Consider the following 20,281-nt stretch of genomic DNA (forward strand, 5'->3'; position numbering starts at 1 on the left):
TGGACTGATCGGCACTTGCCCCAGCCTCCAAAGAAGCTAGAGCAGCCCAGGGGCTGCTCTAACATATGCCGTTTGCATATGGTCCCTAAGGGACCATAGTCCAAATGAGAATCTGCTTTGCACTGATGGTCCCCTCCCAGCTGCCTGAATGGACCTCCTACCCCCGATGTGCCCCCAGCTTTATTCCAGATCTCCTCATGCCAGGTGAATTCTCAGCTACAGACAAATTCTGGCTCTGTGGCATTATCTGCGTGGAGCAAAAGTTCTGGGTTGGGGAGAGAATCTGGCCTCAAAACTGAGCTACTTTACACTCCTGTCATTCAAATGCCAGATAGACGATTGCACCAGCTTTCTGGTGGCATCGGAGTTACAACCTTGGGAACACAACGCCACCACCCTCAAGGGAAACAGCAAGCAGGATGGATGATTTCTCTACTCAGTGCAGACAACTGTCCTGCAAAAGTCGCTCTGAGCCATTTCCAACCAAATTGGTTGATTAAAAATTGCTACGGTAAAAAAAAGCCCACACGGCACAGGGCGAATTGTCCGAACGAGAACCGCGATGGCCATTTTTCTGAATCTGTGACCACCTAACGGGGGCGAAAGCACTGGTGCAAATTGCATCAGCCTCAAAGGCTAAACCTGTTAGGGGGCAGAACTGCCATGGCGACTCACCGCCGCAGCAAAACAGTGAGTCAGGGAAGTCGACCCTGCGGCAGATAAAACCTCAGCCAGAAATATGACTCGGTAGCAAAGATCTACAGCTGGCCAAGAAGAGAGTATAAAGAGAGGGTGATTTCAGAATCGATCAGCCTTTGGCCAGTCAGTCCTTGTGCTCTGCCACCCGTACCCAATTCCTGGCCAGACTAATAGGCGTGAATGATTTACGCTGCTTGTCTCTTGCCTTGTTTTGCCTTCCGTCTGGCTAACTTCGTTACTGGAGTATGGGCAATTTTATGCATTTGACTTGCTTGCAGAATAACATAAAACCCTTCAGTTCTTGCATCTGCTGCTTTTTTTTTAGGTTGCCTGGCCTAGACGTAATTTCCCTCTCGCTAGCAATGCAAATAGAGAGAGCCAAGTCGGTCAAAAACGGGAGACTAAAGTTAGGCTGATTCCATATTCAGACCTCTAAATAAGTGGCCCGGTTTTCCATAGTGAGAGCAATCAGTAGCTTGCGGGCAAATCAGACCACTTGTTTAGAGGCAAAAACACGGGCTCAGAATCCTAACTTTAGGCTCCCATTTTTGAAAGTCTTTTTCAGCTAGACTAGCTGGGTGAAATGAACTCTGCCTAGCTAGCTAGTCAAGTGCTCTCTAGAACCCTCAGAGGATGCAGGATCGCATTATTGAATTGGACTGCGCAACCCTCTCCAGTCAATTAAAAGGGGGAGGCTGTCAAGGAGGGTGGGCCCCAAATATGGTGTTTCCCCAAGAAGTGTTACAAACATCGTTGGCAAATGCCTAAAACAGACAGACAGTCTAGCCAGGATTGTGCCGCAGAGCCCGGATCACTGACCCTGAGGGGGTGTCTGCACTGGAGCTGCTGGCAGTGATGGAGCTCGCGTGCTAACAAGGGACGTATGCCTGCAGCGGTGAGAACGGTGGGGCAGGCTGGCCACTTGAGTATGCATCTAGGATTTCAGACGGGATCCGATTCGGGTTGGCCAGCCCTGCCTGCTGCTCGCGCCACAGCAGCTACACTGTTATTTTCAGCGCACTAGCTTGATTACATATGTCTAGGTGAGCTGGAAATTACGTCTTCCAGTGTAGACACACCCTGAGAATGCCGGCACTCTGGGCCAACACACTGTCTGTACACAGAGCAGTGACATTCCACAAGGCCGGCAAATCAAAACCGAAGTCGACAGCCTTCACCCAAGACCTGATCTGATGGACTTTTCTCCTGAGCCAGCCGGGGGAACGATACTAACAAACGCTGCTCCCAGAGCTCAGCTGACAGTTGGCCTGACCCTCTGTGTATCGAAGCCAGTGGACGCCTTCCTGCGGCGTTCAGTGAGAGTCGGATCAGACTCATTATTATGGCAGAGCATGGGACTGAATCCAGATGTCCCGAACCTCAGTCCAGTGGCCTTTTATCATTCATTATTTGTATTACTGAAGTACCTAGGAGCCCCAGTAACGGACCAGGGCCACCATTCTGCTAGGCATGTACAAACACAGAACAAAAAAAATGTTCCCTCCCCATAACCACGCCCCCCCCCCACAGCTTCAGCTTCGGTTTCTAAGCTACCTGAACAGTTCTCAGTACTCACCTTCTCTCCTTTGTTGCCAGGAGTACCTGCAGAACCCCTGAGGCAGAGCTGAGGTCTTCCTCTTCTACCTCTTGCACCCTAAAAAATATAGCAAAAAGGATCATTGTATTATAAGTGATTGGCCAACTTCCACAGATGCCTTTGAATTCATTCTATATTTCTGGGTGTGCCCCCCCCCCCATCCTATTCTCGGCATAGCAAGACTTCAGACATCAAAGGCAACTTGGGGCAAACATCTGGAGTTCAGGTGTTGCCCAAATACTTCCCCTTCCACCAAACGTTTATGCTTCAGCCCCAGTACCTGCCTCATCCCCTGCAAATAAGAACCCCAGGGAACAGTAAACCGAGCAGCTCTTTAGAGTTTCCTCTGAGTCATCCCAGCAGAAGGGTGAGCTTTGCTTCTTCTGAGCCCTCCAACAGCCAAGGATGTCAGCCCCCTATACCCATGACTCTCAAGCAATCAGCCATTGCCCCCCTCACCTCTTGGGAGCACCCCCCCCCAGCGGACAGCTCCCCTAACCCTGTCCTTGGGGGTTCTCCATGGAGGACCCAATTCCTGTCCTCCATCCAGTGTGACCCAGGACCAACCTCATGCTTTCTTTTCCAAGTGAGGCTGCTAAGAGTTTGTTGAGTCCTGTCTCTGTTGGGAAAGGTCACCTGCTTTCACACACACAGGCAGCAGTCCCCCCACTAATTTAAGAACCACCGTCTCGGCGGGAGGAAGAGGGCTCCTGGGGCTTTGATGGCTGCAGCTCCCTCCCACGCGGGCATCTGGAGGGCCTCGGTGCTGTTCCTGAGGCCTTTATCTTTTAATTTAGGGGAAACACAGGGAGCAGCGTGGGTGGGGAAGGCAGCGTCTCATGTGCGCTTTAATCAGTGCCAAAGCTGGCATCAATAATGATCTCTTACACAGCTTTTTCGGTGTGTGTCACTTGTACTGCTAATAGAAAAGATCCGGCCTGTTTAAACATACATGAGGGTATCTCTTGCTTTCAGTTCCTTCCACTATCTCGGCTGCTTTTAAATAGTTTTCAACTCCAGGGACGGCAGAGAAAAGGAACAGGGCAGAAGTGCTGGAAGCTCCCACACCCCGCACCCCAACCCCCTGCCCCAGCCCTGAGCCCCCTCCTGCACCCAAACTCCCTCCCAGAGCCCACACCCCCTCCAACCCCCCAACCCCCTGCCCCAGCCTGGTGAAAGTGAGTGAGGGTGGGGGAGAGCGAGCGACGGAGGGAGGGCGGGTGGAGTGAGTGGGGTGGGGCCTTGGAGAAGGGCAGGGGCAGGGAAACGGCCTTGGGGAAGAGGCGGGGCAAGTGTGTTTGGGTTTGTGCGATTAGACAGTTGGCATCCCTAGCTCCTCTACAGAAGAAGCCAAGCGCTGCACTCTTGCAAAGCAGCGCTGGGTACCATGGTGGGCTGCATCAGAAGCAATGGAGGGGATTCTGGGCCGCGCATTCTTCACGAAGGCGCAGGAATTAGAGATGGAAGATGTTATATGATGAGCGGAACTGAAGGTAGAGGGCCAAGTATCAGGAGGGGCCCAATTTAGGGTTGCACCAGTGGCCCAGCAAGCCAAGCCAAGCCAAGCCAGTTTCCTTACGCAGAAATGATAGAATCTAAGCACGTAACACTGGCCACGCCGCAGGCGTCACAAAGATCTCTTTCCCATGGCTTGGCCTGCCTGCCACGTCGCTTTTTGCTAATGAAACAGAAAACACTGGTCATCTGATTCACCCTCCATCCTCCAAACACAGCTCTCTGAGGCCTGCTACAAGACAGGCCTGTACTAAGAGCAGCTGCTCACCCGGGCCCCTGATCCTGCAACTCATTGAGTGTGTGTGCAGACACCAGCCTCAATGTGAGTGCCAGGGTCTACCCATACACAGCCAGTTCCAGGATCAGGGCCCGGCTTTCTGCAGCGAGATCTCCACAGAATGTTTGGCACACAAAATGACACTGATGAAGCCTCACCGATGGAAAGAGAAGAAGACAAGGAGATAGTGAAACAGCGTGTAATACCAGAGGTGCTCCGGACATGGGTGCAACCGCTGCTGGAACGCTGTGTCCAGTTCTGGTGTCCACAAGTCAAGATGGAGGCTGATAAATTGGAGAGGGCCCAGCGAAGTGCCAGTAAAATGATTAAAGGATTGGAAAACCTGCCTTATGGTGATAGATTCAAGGAGCTTAACAAAGAGAAGGTTAGGGTGTGACATGATTACAGCCTTTAACGACCTACATGGGGAACAAATATTTAATAATAGGCTCTTCGATCTAGCAGAAAAAGGTGTAGCACTGTCCAATGCCTGGATGTTGAAGCTAGACAAATTCAGACTGGAAATAAGGTGCAAGTTTATAACCGTGAGGGTAATTAACCACTTGTAGAAGTGGTTGTGGTGGAGTCTCTATCCCTGCACACTTTTAAATCAAGATCTGCTCTAGTTCAAACAGTAGTTAACTCAGGGAAGTCCTATGGCCTGTGTTATACAGGAGGTCAGACTAGATGATCACAACAGTCCCTCCTGGCTTTATAATCTGTGAATTCCTATGGAAGCATAAAGCATGGAACAACAGTACAAACACACTGACATTTACTACTTGACATCAACCCCTGTCCAGAATTCGTGGGAGCAGGATCTGACCCAGTGTTTCCAATGACTATGTATCTATGCATGCTGCACAGAACTACCGCAATGACGCTAAATTTCAATGCAGGTGACTGCTCTAATGGCTCTGGGGCAGAGGAGGTTTTCCCATGCAAAGGGACCAGAAATCTTCACAAGGTTTGAGCATTGGCCTACTAAATCCAGGGTTGTGAGTTCAATCCTTGAGGGGGCCACTTAGGGTTCTGGGGCAAAAATCAGTACTTGGTCCTGCTAGTGAAGGCAGGGGGTTGGACTCAATGACCTTTCAAGGTTCCTTCCAGTTCTAACATCTCAATATATTATTATTTTATTAGGTTCTCCTGCTAGAACTCCCAGGGAAGCATCTTCTCAGGAGGGAGGAATTGAGAGCTGGCAGGAGGCGAGGCCTCCCAACTCCACAGATCCAGGGGATCCCTGAGGAAAGGGAACCCCACAATTCATGGCAGCAGGAAAGGCCTGTCAGAGTTGGCTCCCATGCCACGTTGCTCTGCTGTCCATTTCCCCATGCAGCATGGCTCCTTTGTAGCAGCTGGGGAGAGCATCCTATGGGAGGTAAAGCTGCTTTGGGAATCTTTAAATCCAGACAGGACAGCCAGGTGGAAATCCATGGGGCTGAATAAAAGTTCCGGCCTGTGTGAATAGCCAAGCCCATTGTGCTACCTTCTCTTGTGCTCAGCCAAGCCCTGGGACACTCCTTCTGCATGGAGCAGTGCTGCTTTCTTCCCTTGCATGCCCTGAAGGGAGTTGAGCCTGAGTGAGGTCCCCTGTACCTGCGTAAGCTGAAGGGACAATCTGGGACACCAGGCTCAAATTCTGGAACCTCTCTAAACCATGTGGGGCCATGCACGGGCGTAACAGAGAGCAAGATCTGGCCCTGTGAACATGCCAAAGCTAACTGCATGCCTCCTAGTGCAGAAAAAAAGTTTTAATGAACATTAGGATAGCACCACTGGACAAGTGTTACTCCCATTGTAAACTCCTCTTCTCAGGGTTTTAGAACTTGGATGGGAACCTTGATCTGGGCTGGATCTTCAGTGATAAAACGGAGTGTGGATTTTAACTAAGGAGAGCAAAAAAGGAAGTTACGCCTCATAAGCCAGATGACTCCAAATGTGCTTCCTACTGGGACACTGGGGTCGGTTTCTGGATCGCGCTCTTCCATAGTGGTTTGATGTTTGCTACAGTAAGGGACGATATAGGCCCATCTTTTGTACTAAAGATACTTCAAGAAATGAAGGCCTGTTACTTTGTTTGAGCTTCTGCATCCCGGAGTTTATTTTGTCTAGATCAGGCCCTTCTTTTATAGTATCTCCAAGTACATAATTAAGCTATTAAACCTGACAATTACCATAATGAATGCAAGCTAGAATTAGTTGTGTTTACTGCATTTGCCCTTATCTAGTTGTCTCCTCTCTAGGGTCATGATCCCCCACTGCCCTGCACCTTGCGTCAGCATCTACACACCTGTGCCAAAGTGGGCGTAAAGCACGATCAGCATTTTATACTCACTCACTTTGTACAGATGTAAATGATGACACATGGTGTAAGGCAGTGGAAAAATCAGACTGCAGATCCATGCACTAAAGACATATTCACTGCCTTCATGTGGTCCAAGATTGGGGTCCAGTGAAAGCCAGGAGAGGACAATCCTGTGACTAATTATTGCTCATTTCAAACAGTGGATTTGGAAGCACTGTTTGCATCCCAAGCTCAAATAGAATCCAAGGAGAACTTGGGGTGTAATGTCAGTTGTTCCATTCAGTCGTTTGGCCAAATTTTGAACCACTTGGAAACGACGTATCCTAGATTAATGAAGGAAATGGAACTCTTGAGGTCCAAGCTCAGTTTGACGCTGATGTAATAAGCCCAACGCTGCTCTGTGTTCCGCTTTTCTGTCTGTCTACTTTGGGTCATCCCAGGAAATGGGGTTTGAATGACTTCCACCGGAGAATCTCTATTGTTTGTATAGCACAGACGTTATAGAATTGTATCAGTCATACCAGCTCTGCACATCAAATTCTCCGCATCTCTTGACATGATGATATTTGCTACATGATACTTTATTCCTCCTCCCTCCCGCCCCCCCGCAACTGGCTGGCTGATGGTGAGAGAGTCTTAAGTACTTGGGTAACGCCACATAATGGTTAAAGACAAAAACATTGCGTCTTTGCCCGCTCCTCCCCCAATGTGTTGTTTTCCTGAAGCACAGACACAACTTACCTTTCCTCCAGGAGGTATTTACAGAATCAATTCACCCATCTGTGATGTTGTGTGATGAAATAGGACTATTTATACCATTGATATTACCACTGTTATATAATTTATAACCATAAATCTTGTACGAAGGTGTCAATGGAAAAGTTACAGTTTATCAAGTATGATTATTCTGGTTAAATCCATGTATCATCTTTATAGTGGACGTTATGACTTTTGGCTATGGAAACCTGTGCTGTATTCCTGGGAGACACCCACCAGATGGATGTACATCAGGGATAGACACCTATGTATTGATGGTCCATCAAGGACACTCAGCTCTCACAATGACCATTGAAGAAACTCATCCCACACAGTAGGTCTTCCTGCAGATGAGCAAGGAGCCAATGACTATTTCCCTGTGATCCAACAAACCCTGTAAGGACGTGTGATATGCTCATGTGACCCTAGACTCCATCTTGGGCCAGTAATTTTCCACACACACAGTGGCTGTGGGCTTTGTTTGGGATAGTCAATTTCCATGCACATGGCAGAGGATATAAAAGACCCCTGAGATATTTCCATTTTGCCTCTTTTCCTGCTCTAATTCTCTGGACTGTGGATTTACAAAAAATGGAGCATCTTGAACTATGGACCGAGGACTTTCCAATCTTTTGGAAGCTACCAGAGACACCTTACAAGCCCGCAAGCTATTCCATCCCTGCTACAAACCTGAAAGGCTTTGCAATCATTTGTATGTATATGATCTGTTCACCGTTTATAACCCGCTTCTATTCTTTTACTATTAAAATCTTTAGTTAGTTTACTAAAGATTGACTGGGAGCGTGATATTTGGGTAAGATCTGGGATTTGTATTAACCTGGGGATGTGTGTCTGATCCTTTGGGATTAGAAAGAACCTCACATCTGGTGAAATAGGTTTTCAATAACCTCTCGCTATATTAGATTGGGTTGCCTGGATGGGAGCCAAGGACTGGAGTGCCTTGTTTGGCTTCTGGTTAATCGGTGTGGTTCTGCAGAAGCTCTTTTGTTACTGGTTTGGTGAATCTAAGTATAGAGTAAACCACCAGCTCTGGGGAGTGTCTCTCCTATTTCATGCCATCTGCCCTGAGTGTGACATTTTCAGTGTGGCCCATCCCGGGCATCCGGTCACACCACCATTGATGTGCAATAGGCAGCCACCTCTGGTGTGAAACATGACACACTACAGGGGACTGGACTAGATGACCTCTCGAGGTCCCTTCCAGTCCAACGATTCTAGGATTCTATGCGCCCTCACCTATTCATTGATAGTGATTTTTAAATGCCTGTTTACAGATTAATTTATGGGAAATGGTTGGCCTTTCAGACATTTACCTCTTCTAAGCATTTCTCGTGTTCTCAATTCTTTTGACATTCATTTACTTTTATCGCCTAGCTGAAGGCTGAAACTCAGCCTTTCCCCGCAGCACAGTCAAGAGGTATGTTTTTATTTTTAGTCCTGTTTCATTGGCAGATTTCTTGCTTATTTAATAAATGATGCTCGTGGGTTGCTGATTAGCATTAATCTACTGTATCCTCTGCTGTATTATGCTTGCATGCACTCTTCATTATCATAAAATCTGGGCGCAGGACATTCACATTCCTCAATAGCATTAGCATGTCTCATTTCCAAGTCTTTTTGTTATATTTCAAAAGGAGCCCAGCATGTCTTGCGTGCAAAGACACATCTTAAAGAAGACCCACAAATAGAGCTTTAAAGCATCCGACTGCTTCAGAAATATAGGCACCAAATACCCCAAATGTCTAGGGTTGTCGGGGCACAGTCACTGCGCTAGCAGCTTAAAATTTACCACGCTTTCCTTTCTTATTTAGGTGCCCTGGAGACTTTTCAACATAGACAGAAAAAGGATGGGAGAACGGGCGTGTTGTTATCCCCATTTTATACATGGGGAACTGATGCACAGAGAGGTTAAGTGACTTGTCCATGATCTGTGTCCATGATCACAGAACAAGGTGGTGGCAGAGCCGGGATCAGAACTCCGATCTCCTTCAGCTAGAGGTCTTAGTCCTTTATCTCTGCGGAGGCGCGTCCTGCTCACCTTGAAGAGTTCAAAGAACAAGAGCTGCAGCAAAGCCCGCAGACAAGAACTGCTTTGAATTCACGTTCCCACGTTGAGCAAGCTTTGAGACACCTCTAGCCCACGCCACCCCTCAGGGCTTTCTTTTGTTCTAAACGTGCTTTCGCCAGGTGGCTCTGCATAGCAAGTCCACTGAAGCCCAATGGGACTGGAGGACCAGGCACAGGGTCTGTCATGCCCACCTACAGTTCGCAACCTTCCTCTTGCTTAAGTACCGTTTCCAAGCAGTATCTAGCTGGCCCCCCATTGCCATAGTGATGGGCAGTATTTATCCAACACCCCTGCAAGGCTGCCAATACCCGCATTGTACAGATGGGGAACAGAGGCTAAGTGACTTGTCCTAGGTCACACAGTGAGTCTGTGGCAGAGCAGGAAGTCTCCCACATTCCAGGATAGCACTATAACCATGGGTCTGTCCTTCCTCTTGCTGAGTCAGTAGCCCGCAGGGGGGATCCTTGAAGAGGTTTACACGTGTGAGCTTTTTGTGGAGAGTTTTGCTTCAACTGGTTATTTCCCTCACACCACCGATTTTAAATCTTGCCTCTTGGGTTACAATATGCCCCAGAGACTATTGGTGAGGGCCAAACTTTGTCATCTGCCACGTACCAACCACGCTGTCTGTGGAGAAGGCCATGGTTAGAGCTGGCTATGTCGCTTATTGTTGTCAGTTAGGTGCCTGTGTGCTGTCCCAGCCCTGCGCAGATAGTTGGTTTGGAAGACCTCGATCATACTACCCAGAAAGAATGACCACTGGCACGGTTCGGTGACAAAGTCACTCGGCCAGGTTTATTGCCCTCATGACACAGCACTAGTGCCCTGGCTCCAGGGTTACAGGGACGCTAACACACGAGTGTCCAGTGGCAAGGAACGGCTCAGTCAGCAGCGGGAATTTCTGCTGTCCCCAAGGCCACACAAAGGGTTAAGGTGAGACACCCCAATATTTATAGACTGAGATAAACAGCTCAGACCATCTTACGTGTTTTATGACATCTGCTTATTACCTCCCCTTGTATCATGCTCCAGGTGTCTCTGGCACAACTTCATTATCTATTCATTACCTCTAGCAGACCCTCTTATCTGGCATTGGCCAGGATGTCCCTGGACTAAGCTTTTGGGGTGTGTTCTTGCACATACCCAGTATCTGTCACTTCCTAGGAGTGCCTGTGTTTTAGCCACACTGGCAATGTTTTTGCAAAGGTCATATAGTGAACTTGTAAACATCTGCTTTAATATATGGCCTGACTTTGGTTCACAGCCTCTTGTGCAGGCCTCAGATCTTGCACCAGGCCCCGTGCTCCAGGCTCTCTTTCTCCTACAGTTACAGACTCTTAAAAGCTGAAGCCAGTGGGGTAAATGGACGCTCAGCTCCCCTGAAAAGCAAGCTGCAAGTGACCGGCCTTGGCTTTCAGGCTGCAGTCAGCCAGCTACCTCACACCCCTCTAAACAGTCGCCTGAGCTGTGTGAATTCTGCAGAGCATCTAATGCAATCTGCCCAGAATGTCTTACCTGTGGTCCTGGGTCCCCCTGTGGTCCCTGAGATCCAGGTGGTCCAGCCACACCAATCTTCCCCGGCAATCCAACCTGCCCTTTAAATCCGCCCAAGCCAGGAACTCCCTTGGCCCCCTGAGAATTCCAAACAGAGAGAGGATCAGAGACTTCCCTTCAAATACGAACGAGGATAGACATGCCCCCCGGAAGATGGAGGTTTGCAAAGGCCTACCCAACATGCTTTCAGTGGGGTTACTGGCAGTGGGACATATATTAACCCTTTACATCTGGTTGTCCTATTAATAATGCAGTGAAATGATTTTAATGTGTGGGGGGGTGCCCTTTGCCAACATAGACGCAGTGCTTAGTTCATCCAGCCACTCACTACCGGCTCCAGCTTTTTTGCCGCCCAAGCGGCGGGAAAAAGAGAACCCAATCGAGCTGCGCCGAAGTGCTGCTGAGGAGCAAGACAGCAAGTGAAGGGCCCGCCGCCGAATTGCCACCGATCCGGAGCGGGCCAATTTTGCTGCCACTGAAGTGCCGCCGCCGCCTGATCCGGACGTGCTGCCCCAACAAGGGACTCATCGCCGCCCCTTTCCATTGGCTGCCGCAGGCACTTGCTTCCTTCGCTGGTGCCTGGGGTCGGCCCTGCATTCACTACAGAGTTACGTCTCTGTGCTGGGCCCTCTGCTGCAATGTTGAAACAGCAGGACAAACACATTTGCGTCGGATTACACTCCCAGAGTAACCTTGTTATCTCAGAGAAACTCTACCCAAAGAGCCCTCCTGTGCTAAGAGACGAATGGGGGTGGGAAAATTTTCCTGGCAATACCCATTTCCATTCCCCTGTCAATGCCAGGTGCAGGTGGATACAGCCTCTGCTAAGGAACAGTGTTGACGGTCTTGGCATCTGAACTCTTCTATTTACCCAGAGAATAGTGACTAACCATCGAGGTACTCACCTGGCCCCCATCACGGAGCACCTCGCAGATGTACCGATCCTCACAACTCCCCTCCCCCCCTGCGAGGTAGGGCAGTGCTTTTATCCCCATTGTACAGACGGAGAACTGAGGTGCAATGTAGATTAAGTGACTCACCCAAAGTCATGCAGGGAGTCTATGCTGGAGCCAGAATTTAAACCCAGGTCTTGGGAGTCCAAGTCCTGTGCCCTTTCCACTAGATCATCCTGCCGGCCAGGGCCTGGCCTGCCAACATGCTTCAACACTCCGGTGTGCCCATCTGTTGGGCTGAGAGGGTTGTTCAGACTCCCTGGCCCACCCAATCCCCAACCTTTCTGAAGAGGCTGCCACCAAACGTGCCGATTGTGACGGTGATGGCCACACCCTGTGGCACCGTCACTACTTTGTGACATGGACGCCATCCATCTGCTGGGCGCTAAAGTGAGATGCCCAACTCATTTCACACGTGCTACCCAACCCTCCCTGGAGGGTAACATGTTTCTCACTCCCTCTGGACCTGGGCTGGATGACTCAGCAAACCCAAAGGTTCAGTTACTAATACTTGAGCCATTAAATGCACACTAACGTGAACTCATGAGAATTCTCCTGAAGTTGCTCCGAGGAGAGAGAAGAACTTGAAGGAGGTGGAGGGGAAGACCTCAGTGACTCAGCCAAGCTGGATTTCTAATTCATGCAGCTGTTTCTTTTGAACACTAAAAATAGAAGCCCATCCATCTAAAGCAAGGCAGAGTCCCATTAAACTATTCTGAAGGGAGAGTCAGCTCCTTCCCTCCCCCTCCCCAACCGCTCCAAAGCAAAGCTCTCTTGGGGAATGAGATGGAATGTGAGTCAGTCGGGTCGCTGAGTGGTGGAGGATCAAGATGGGAGCCCCCCCGACATGATTGATACAACGCATTCCCCCTGCCCAACAGAGCCTGTTTTCCCATTTAGCACAAGTGACCCCCGGTGACTCTCAGTTTAATTGTATCTCAGGCGCTGACTTGCATAAGCTCGTGCGTGGCCGCAATACAAAGTAGGCGCTCACAAGAGTGGGTGGCAGGCTGGCTAGCCACAAGGCTAGAACTTCTAAAGCAAACTAGCAAGAAGAAAGTACGAAACTCTTCTTCTCTTTCTTCTTTTATAGGATCCCATGGTCTAGCTAGTCCAGATCCAGGGTCCATCCACTCCAGAATCCCATCTCCAACCGGGTCCAAACAGATGCTTCAGAGGAAAGTGCAAGAAACCCACAGCATGAAGAAGCGGGGTAATCTGCTCCCGGTGAAGATGTCCTCCTAATCCCTAGCAGAGATTGCACTGAGCCCTGATGCACTGAAATGTTATCTCCCTTTCCAAATTTTTTAGCATTAACCATTAAAACTCTGGATATTTTTGCTATCTATATCGAGGTCCAACTTCCTCTGCCTCTTGGCAACGCTTTGGCCTCAACAGCTTCCTGCAGCAATGAGTTCCACAACTCAATTACACATTGCTTCCTTTGATCAGTTTTGAATTTGCCACTTCCAATTTAACTGCATGTCTCCTTGTCCTGGGAGAAAAGAAGCTCTCCATCTACTGTCTCTACCCCCTTCATTATTTCACATAACTTTATCATGTCCCCTCTTATTTATCTCCTCTCCCAAGTAAACTATTCTCTCTCTTTTTCTCTTATCCTGCTCCCTTCATCTCTTCTCCCCTCCCTGTAGCTTTCCATCCTTCTCCATTTCCCCTCACTAGTTAGTAGCAGACAGGCAGGTATGCTGCATTAATTGTGTCGCTAATACATCTGCAATTCCGATGGCTGGAATTTTAAGTGCTGAATTTGACCATAGCCTGGATTTCCAAGTTAACCCCCCCCCCCAACATACTTGAGTTTTGCAAAGCCTTGATAATGACACCATTTAGAAATACCATTTAAGGCTAAGAAGAGAAACAGCCAGCATGAATTCTCCTTCAGATAAATTTCCACCACACATCATAATGCACCAATTAGCTTGTGATAAGAATAGAGCGTGTGCAATTCAATTCAAAGGCATTTTTTTTTTAATGTGAGAAAATCTGTAAAGGTGAACGGAAAAGCTGTTTTGATGTCAAAAACTCTTTAGGATACAAAAGCAGCTATAACCTAGATATTGGTGTAGTCTGCAAGTGCAGAGAATGAATGAATGGCTCCAGTGACTGGCTGTGGGAAATACAATAGAGCTGGTTGGAAAATTTGCATCACACCACTTTCCCTTCAGAAAATGTCATTTCAACAAAACCAAATTATTTTTAATTTTTGCAAAATTGTTTCAGGGAATGAGCAACGGGGAATGGATCACTTGATGGTTGCCTGTTCTGTCCATTCCCTCTGGGGCACCTGGCATTGGCCACATTAGAGGACAAGATACTGGCTAGATGGACCTTTGGTCTGACCCAGTTCTTATGTTTTTATGTTCTTATGTAATTTTGACAAAATTGCATTTAGAAAAAAAAATTGGAAAAAACATTTAGAAAGTGTCAAAACATTCCGTTTCAACCTTTTTGCAACGAATCTTTCACTTTTTCATTTCAAAATGACTTTTCATTTGAAACTTAATTCTATACAAGACCAAGGAAAAGGGCTGAAAGTTAAACGAAATGTTTCGATTGACCCGTACTGAATTGTTTTCTGGAATTTCAGTTCATAAAAAAAAAATTCAAAATGTTGGCTTTTTTTCCTGATTTGGGACCATTTAGAAAAAAACACCTCAAGTTTCATGGGGCAGGGAATCTGTTTGCTAACCTGCTCTAATATACGTCCTTTCAGCACTAAGCCACAGACCGTGATAATACCGACTTTCAAGCTGCAGCCATGCAATGACTGATTTAATGACCGACATGAAATGAATTGGTAGGTCTCCGTGTTATTCCAACTGGACAGTTATCCATGTCCTCAAATCCCGCCCTCCCCCACCAATGGGCGTTAGTAGAGAGTCTCTGTGGAGAAGCCAAGGACTGAATGTGCCTAGAGCCTGAACTTCCTTTTCATCCCTAGAGGTGGCGCTAGAGGACAGCACCATTAGTGGTGGTGGGATAAAAAGGGGTCATCAAGCATGTACACTTGGCACCTTTCACCATCACTAAATTCACACACGATCATGCACACACCATTATTAATGAGAAATTACAAACGCAGTGATAAAACAATATAGCCGAGAAAAAGGCTCCCCTGGGACAGCAGTGCCAGCCCCAAGCATTCACAAAACATGAGTCAGGACCCCCGAAAAACAACAGATTGGCTTAAAAATCATGAGGCTTTAAAAATAACGCCTTTTGGGTTTGCTTTACTTGCTTTCTGGGGTTTGAGCCTGTAGGTTTCACGTTTTCAAGCTTTTCTTCTCCACTACAGAGGGCAGAAGCTTAGCCTTGGTTCTTTAAATGAAAGTTGAGATTCTAAGGTAATCACGTGACTCTGGGAGCTGGGGCTTTAAGAAAAAATACCATATATATGGCAAGATGACTCAGGATAAGTCATTAGAGTTGGCAACACCTGACATTATCCTCTAAGGGTACATCTACACTACAGGGGGGAGTCGATTTAAGATACGCAAATTCAGCTACGTGAATAGCGTAGCTGAATTCGACGTATCGCAGCCGACTTACCCCGTTGTGAGGACGGCGGCAAAATCGACTTCTGCGGCTTTCTGTCGGCGGCGCTTACTCCCACCTCCGCTGGTGGAGTAAGAGCGCTGATTCGGGGATCGATTGTCGCGTCCCGACGGGACGCGATAAATCGATCCCCGAGAGGTCGATTTCTACCCGCCGATTCAGGCGGGTAGTGTAGACCTAGCCTAAGTAACTGCTAAGGAGTGTGGGGAGAAGCAGCCACAGTGTGCATGGAGGGAAGAGTAGTTTGGGAAGGAGAGCCAAGAAGGTTGGTGGGAGGGGAGCTAAGCAGTCAGGGTGTGGAAATCAAGGCGCATGTGAGAATTGGAAAGGTGGGCGGGGTTGGAAGAAGCAGTAGCACAAGCAGGCCAAGGGAGCATATGGGTTTAAATTGTCCATGAATAAATTTTGGCTGAAATTGAGAGGAAGGTTTCTAACCATCAGAGGAGTGAGGTTTTGAAAGCCTTCCAGTAGGAGTAGTGGGGACAAGAAGCCTAACTCATTTTCAGATGGAGCTTGGTAAGTTTATGAACTTCATAGAATCATAGAAATGTTGACCCCGAGAAGTCATCAAATCCAGCCCCCCGCATTGAGGCAGGACCAAGTAACCCTAGACCATCCCTAACAGGTACTTGTCCAACCTGTTCTTAAAAAACTCCAATGATGGGGATTCCACAACCTCCCTTGGAAGCCTGTCTAACTTAGTTAGTCAGATTTTCCTACTATCTAACCTAAATCTCCCTTGCTGCAGATTAAGCCCATTACATCTTGTCCTACCCTCAGTGCCCATGGAGAACAATTGATCCCCATCCTCTTTATAACAGCCCTTAACATATTGGAAGATGGTTTCTACTAGAATCATAGAGTATTAGGGTTGGAAGAGACCTCAGGAGGTCATCTAGTCCAACTCCCTGCTCAAAGCAGGACCAATCCCCAACTAAATCATCCCAGCCAGGGCTTTGTCAACCTCTAAGGATGGAGATTCCACCACCTCCCTAGATAACCCATTCCAATGCTTCAACACCCTCCTAGTGAAATAGTGTTTCCTAATATCCAACCTAGACCTCCCCCACTGCAACTTGAGACCATTGCTCCTTGTTCTGTCATCTGCCACCACTGAGAACAGCTGAGCTCCATCCTCTTTGGAACCCTCCTTCAGGTAGTTGAAGGCTATCAAATCCCCACTCACTCTTCTCTTCTGCAGACTAAATACCCCCAGTTCCCTCAGCCTCTCTTCATAAGTCATGTGCCCCAGCCCCCTAATCATTTTTGTTGCCCTCCGCTGGACTCTTTCCAATTTGTTCACATCCCTTCTGTAGCGGGGGGACCAAAACTGGACACAATACTCCAGATGTGGCCTCACGAGTGCCAAATAGAGGGGAATAATCACTTCCCTTGATCTGCTGGCAATGCTCCTACTAATACAGCCCAATATGCTGTTGGCCTTCTTGGCAACAAGGGCACACTGCTGACTCATATCCAACTTCTTGTCCTCTGTAATCCCCAGGTCCTTTTCTGCAGAACTGCTGCTTAGCTAGTCGGTCCCCAGCCTGTATAGGTGCATGGGATTCTTCCGTCCTAAGTGCAGGACTCTGCACTTCTCCTTGTTAAACCTCATCAGATTTCTTTTGGCACAATCCTCCAATTTGTCTAGGTCACTCTGGACCCAGTCCCTACCCTCCAGCGTATCTACCTCTCCCCCCAGCTTAGTGTCATCAGCGAACTTGCTGAGGGTGCAATCCATCCCATCATCCAGATCATTAATAAAGGATCATTATTAAAGGATAAGCAACTGCCAAATCTAACCATTCTATTATGACTTATTTCTAAAATATTTACACTTTAGCTCACATTCATAGCCCGAAAAATCTCATATTCATTAACTGCTGCTGGCATCAATGGAAGCAGGTTTGGACCCCAAATTACCATTGCAATAGAGACAGACCCCGGGTGCACCAACGTGGCTACCTATGATAGCAGGGTACTGGAGATGATGACCCAGGAGGTCCCTTCCAATTATGTTCCTATGGAGCAGCACTGCAGAGCAGGTGGATGGTGGGAACTGGACCAACCAGCAGGCAGACTGCTTGGGAGGCAGGAGGGGGTATAGCAGAGAGATGGGCAGGTGAGGATCACATACAATGGCTGCACAGGAAGGGTAGATGGTGGGGAGGAGCAGAAGCGGCATGTGGGATAGGACAAGAGGAGAGGCCAATGAGTAGAAGGGGAACAGGCATCTGAGGGGAGGTCAGGAGACATCTGGAGGTGCATCGAGGTGAACAGATTTGAATGAAAGCTTTCCAAGTCTTTCCCCACTTGAGAACTTTGGCTGAGAGGGCCTGGACCTCTTAAAAACATCCCCATTGTTACAACTGATGCAAATATTTGAGCAGAGGATGTTTCTTTCAAGCTAGTCCAGGGAGCTGCATGGTTGGGAAGCATTTCCCTCCCCTTCCCTGCTCTGCTCCCAGAACCTGGACCTCGAGTCCCGGCACAAAGAATGAAATAACAAATAAAAACGACACCCCTGCTGTAATTGACGAGCCTTCAGTATGAGCTGGCACAGCAGTGTAGATCATACCTCCTCACTTACACAGCGTCAGCGCCTTATTTACCTCTTACAGCCATGCATCTGCAGAATGCGGTGGACCTGATTCTTCAGGGGCTTAAGCCAGTGGAAGTCAGGAGTGACTCCAGGGAGCAATTTAAATTAAATTGAATTAAATTGGTACGAGTGAAAGGAGAATCAGGCCCAGTATGTTGGATGTAAAGAGTCTACATTGTGTGTATTTCAGTCCTTTAAGATCAATTTGCGATTCTACAAAAATGGCCTGGGGTGTATACACCACACCAGGGCTTCCACTCGAAGGCCTAGCCTACACATAGATTTTGTACCAGTACAACTATGTTGGTTAGGGGTGCAATTTTTTACCAAAACATCCCCTAGCGTGGACACAGTTATACCAGCATGAAGGCATCTTATACCAATGTAAGCAGAGTCAGGATGAGCTCTACCCTGACATCTGGTGGTGAATTATGGCGAGTGTGGAAAAGAACTCCAGGGGCTGATCTGGTTTGCATAGGCACACCCACTCGCCTGGCATGAAACCACAGCAACTCAAAGTGGTTACTTTGGCTGGTGTGGGATCCCCAGTTTCTCTGTTATTGGGGCAGGAAGAATAAAGTTTTGTTACCCTGATTCTGTGAATCAAGGCCAGTGGAACTGTTGTATGACAGAAGGACTGAGTGAGTCATTCACCATTACCTAAGTAGCATTTGCTTGTCAAGGGGCATGGGTTACAAAACCCAGTGAATTGAGAGAGGATGGGGACAGGTATTTGTACCTGATGGTATGGCCTCCTCCCTGAGGGGGTTGAAACACCAATTGCACTACCGCCTCTCTCCACTGTTGAATGTCAGAGCTAACTTTGATTCCCTTAGGAGTCTAGTTACAGACTGCTGAGCTGAGTTCACTTTGGGCCAATAGTGCACCAGCACTGGGGCTCCCCTACTACTAGCTGAAATCAGTAAGAGCTGAAATCACAAAAGAGCTAAAGATATTTAAGAGCTGAGATCACTGAGGCTGTGTTAACTAGTGGGGGAGCCTGAAGCTATATTGCTAAGTTAGCTTAGCGGGGGTGAGCGGAGCGGCTCACAGGTCGGTGAGCGGAGCGGCTGGAGGAGCAGCTAGCAGAGCCTTGTGGGAGCGGCCCAAGGGACGGCTGGAGCGGAGCGGAGCGACTCACAGGTCGGTGAGCGGAGCGGAGCGGAGCGGCGCGGCTCACAGGTCGGTGAGCGGAGCGGAGCAGCTGCCAGAGCGGTTCGTGGGACGGCAGGAGTGGGACTGGGGGTGGAGTGGAGCAGTTCGTGGTGAAGGCTGCGGTGGAACCCCACGGAGAAGCAGCCGGTTGGCCTCGGATCACGTAAGGTGCCCCTTAACAACCTGCTCACCCCCCCCCTTTTGAACTCTGGGGCTGCACTGATCATGGACAGAGACTTTGGGGGGTTGTTGGACTTTTGGGACTCTTGTGATTCTTGGGTTGCTGGACCCAAGAGACTTTAGGATTGGTGGACTTTTGGGACTTTGGTGATTCTTGGGTCGCTGGTTTCAAGAACCAACGGGAGAGGACACGGCCCAATTTGCTGGGGTGGGTCTTCGCTCATGGTTTGGTCTAAGAACTCTAGTTGTGGTGTTTTTCCAATTTAATGCTGATGTTGTTTACCTCATGTTATTAAACATTTTCTGTTACACTCAGACTCCGTGCTTGCGAGAGGGGAAGTATTGCCTCTTAGAGGTGCCCAGGGGGTGGTATGTAATTGTCCCAGGTCACTGGGTGGGGGCTCGAGCCGGTTTTGCATTGTGTTATTGAAATGGAACCCCTAGATACAGAACCCGGCCCTTGTTGCTGCCAACTTAGATGGGCAGAAGGGTTACACCAATATAGTCTCCTTTCTGCATAGGAACGGCTATTTATGCCTTTATGCTGCTATAACTGCATCCGCACTAGGGGATTTGTACCACTTTAACAATACCGAGATAGATAAAGCAGTAGACCAGCCCCAAGGGTTAAATGCATTGCCACAGAGTGACCTTAAGGAGACATCTCCCAAGTCCAAGCTTAATGCTTAAGACAGGTGACACTTGTCCTCTGGAAAGGGTACATGCGATTTAGCAAGTGTATAATTTCGTTAACTCAACATGATGGATGGTTCATTCAAAACATGGCCTCTCGGTATTCTTTTGAGAGTACTAACCTTTTCTCCTTTCTCCCCAGAAACTCCCATGGGGCCATCTGCACCTGACATTCCTCGCTCACCCTGGGGGTAGACAAGAGAAAAATCAAAGCCAATGCATAACCGTGTCATTTTCCAAGCGAGTTGTAATTCAGTGACAAGTGCACATGCTGTTTGAATGGGCCCTAGTACCCCTCAATGCAGGAAAGAACTCATTGGATGTCAA

At 48.3% G+C, this 20,281-nt stretch overlaps 1 protein-coding gene across 1 annotated transcript in view; it reads right to left on the minus strand.

The window, feature by feature from the left end:
- LOC117873537 (collagen alpha-1(VII) chain-like) overlaps positions 1-20,281 on the minus strand; it is a 227,207-nt gene that overhangs the window by 21,785 nt on the left and 185,141 nt on the right. The window contains exons 87-89 of the mRNA XM_034763016.1: positions 20,077-20,139; positions 10,757-10,873; positions 2,276-2,353 (exon numbers count right to left, since the gene is read on the minus strand). Coding sequence (XP_034618907.1) covers positions 2,276-2,353; positions 10,757-10,873; positions 20,077-20,139 — 258 coding nt within the window. The remainder of the gene's footprint in view (positions 1-2,275; positions 2,354-10,756; positions 10,874-20,076; positions 20,140-20,281) is intronic.

Source organism: Trachemys scripta, chromosome 1 (assembly GCF_013100865.1).
Source record: "Trachemys scripta elegans isolate TJP31775 chromosome 1, CAS_Tse_1.0, whole genome shotgun sequence".
NCBI lineage: Eukaryota > Metazoa > Chordata > Testudines > Emydidae > Trachemys > Trachemys scripta.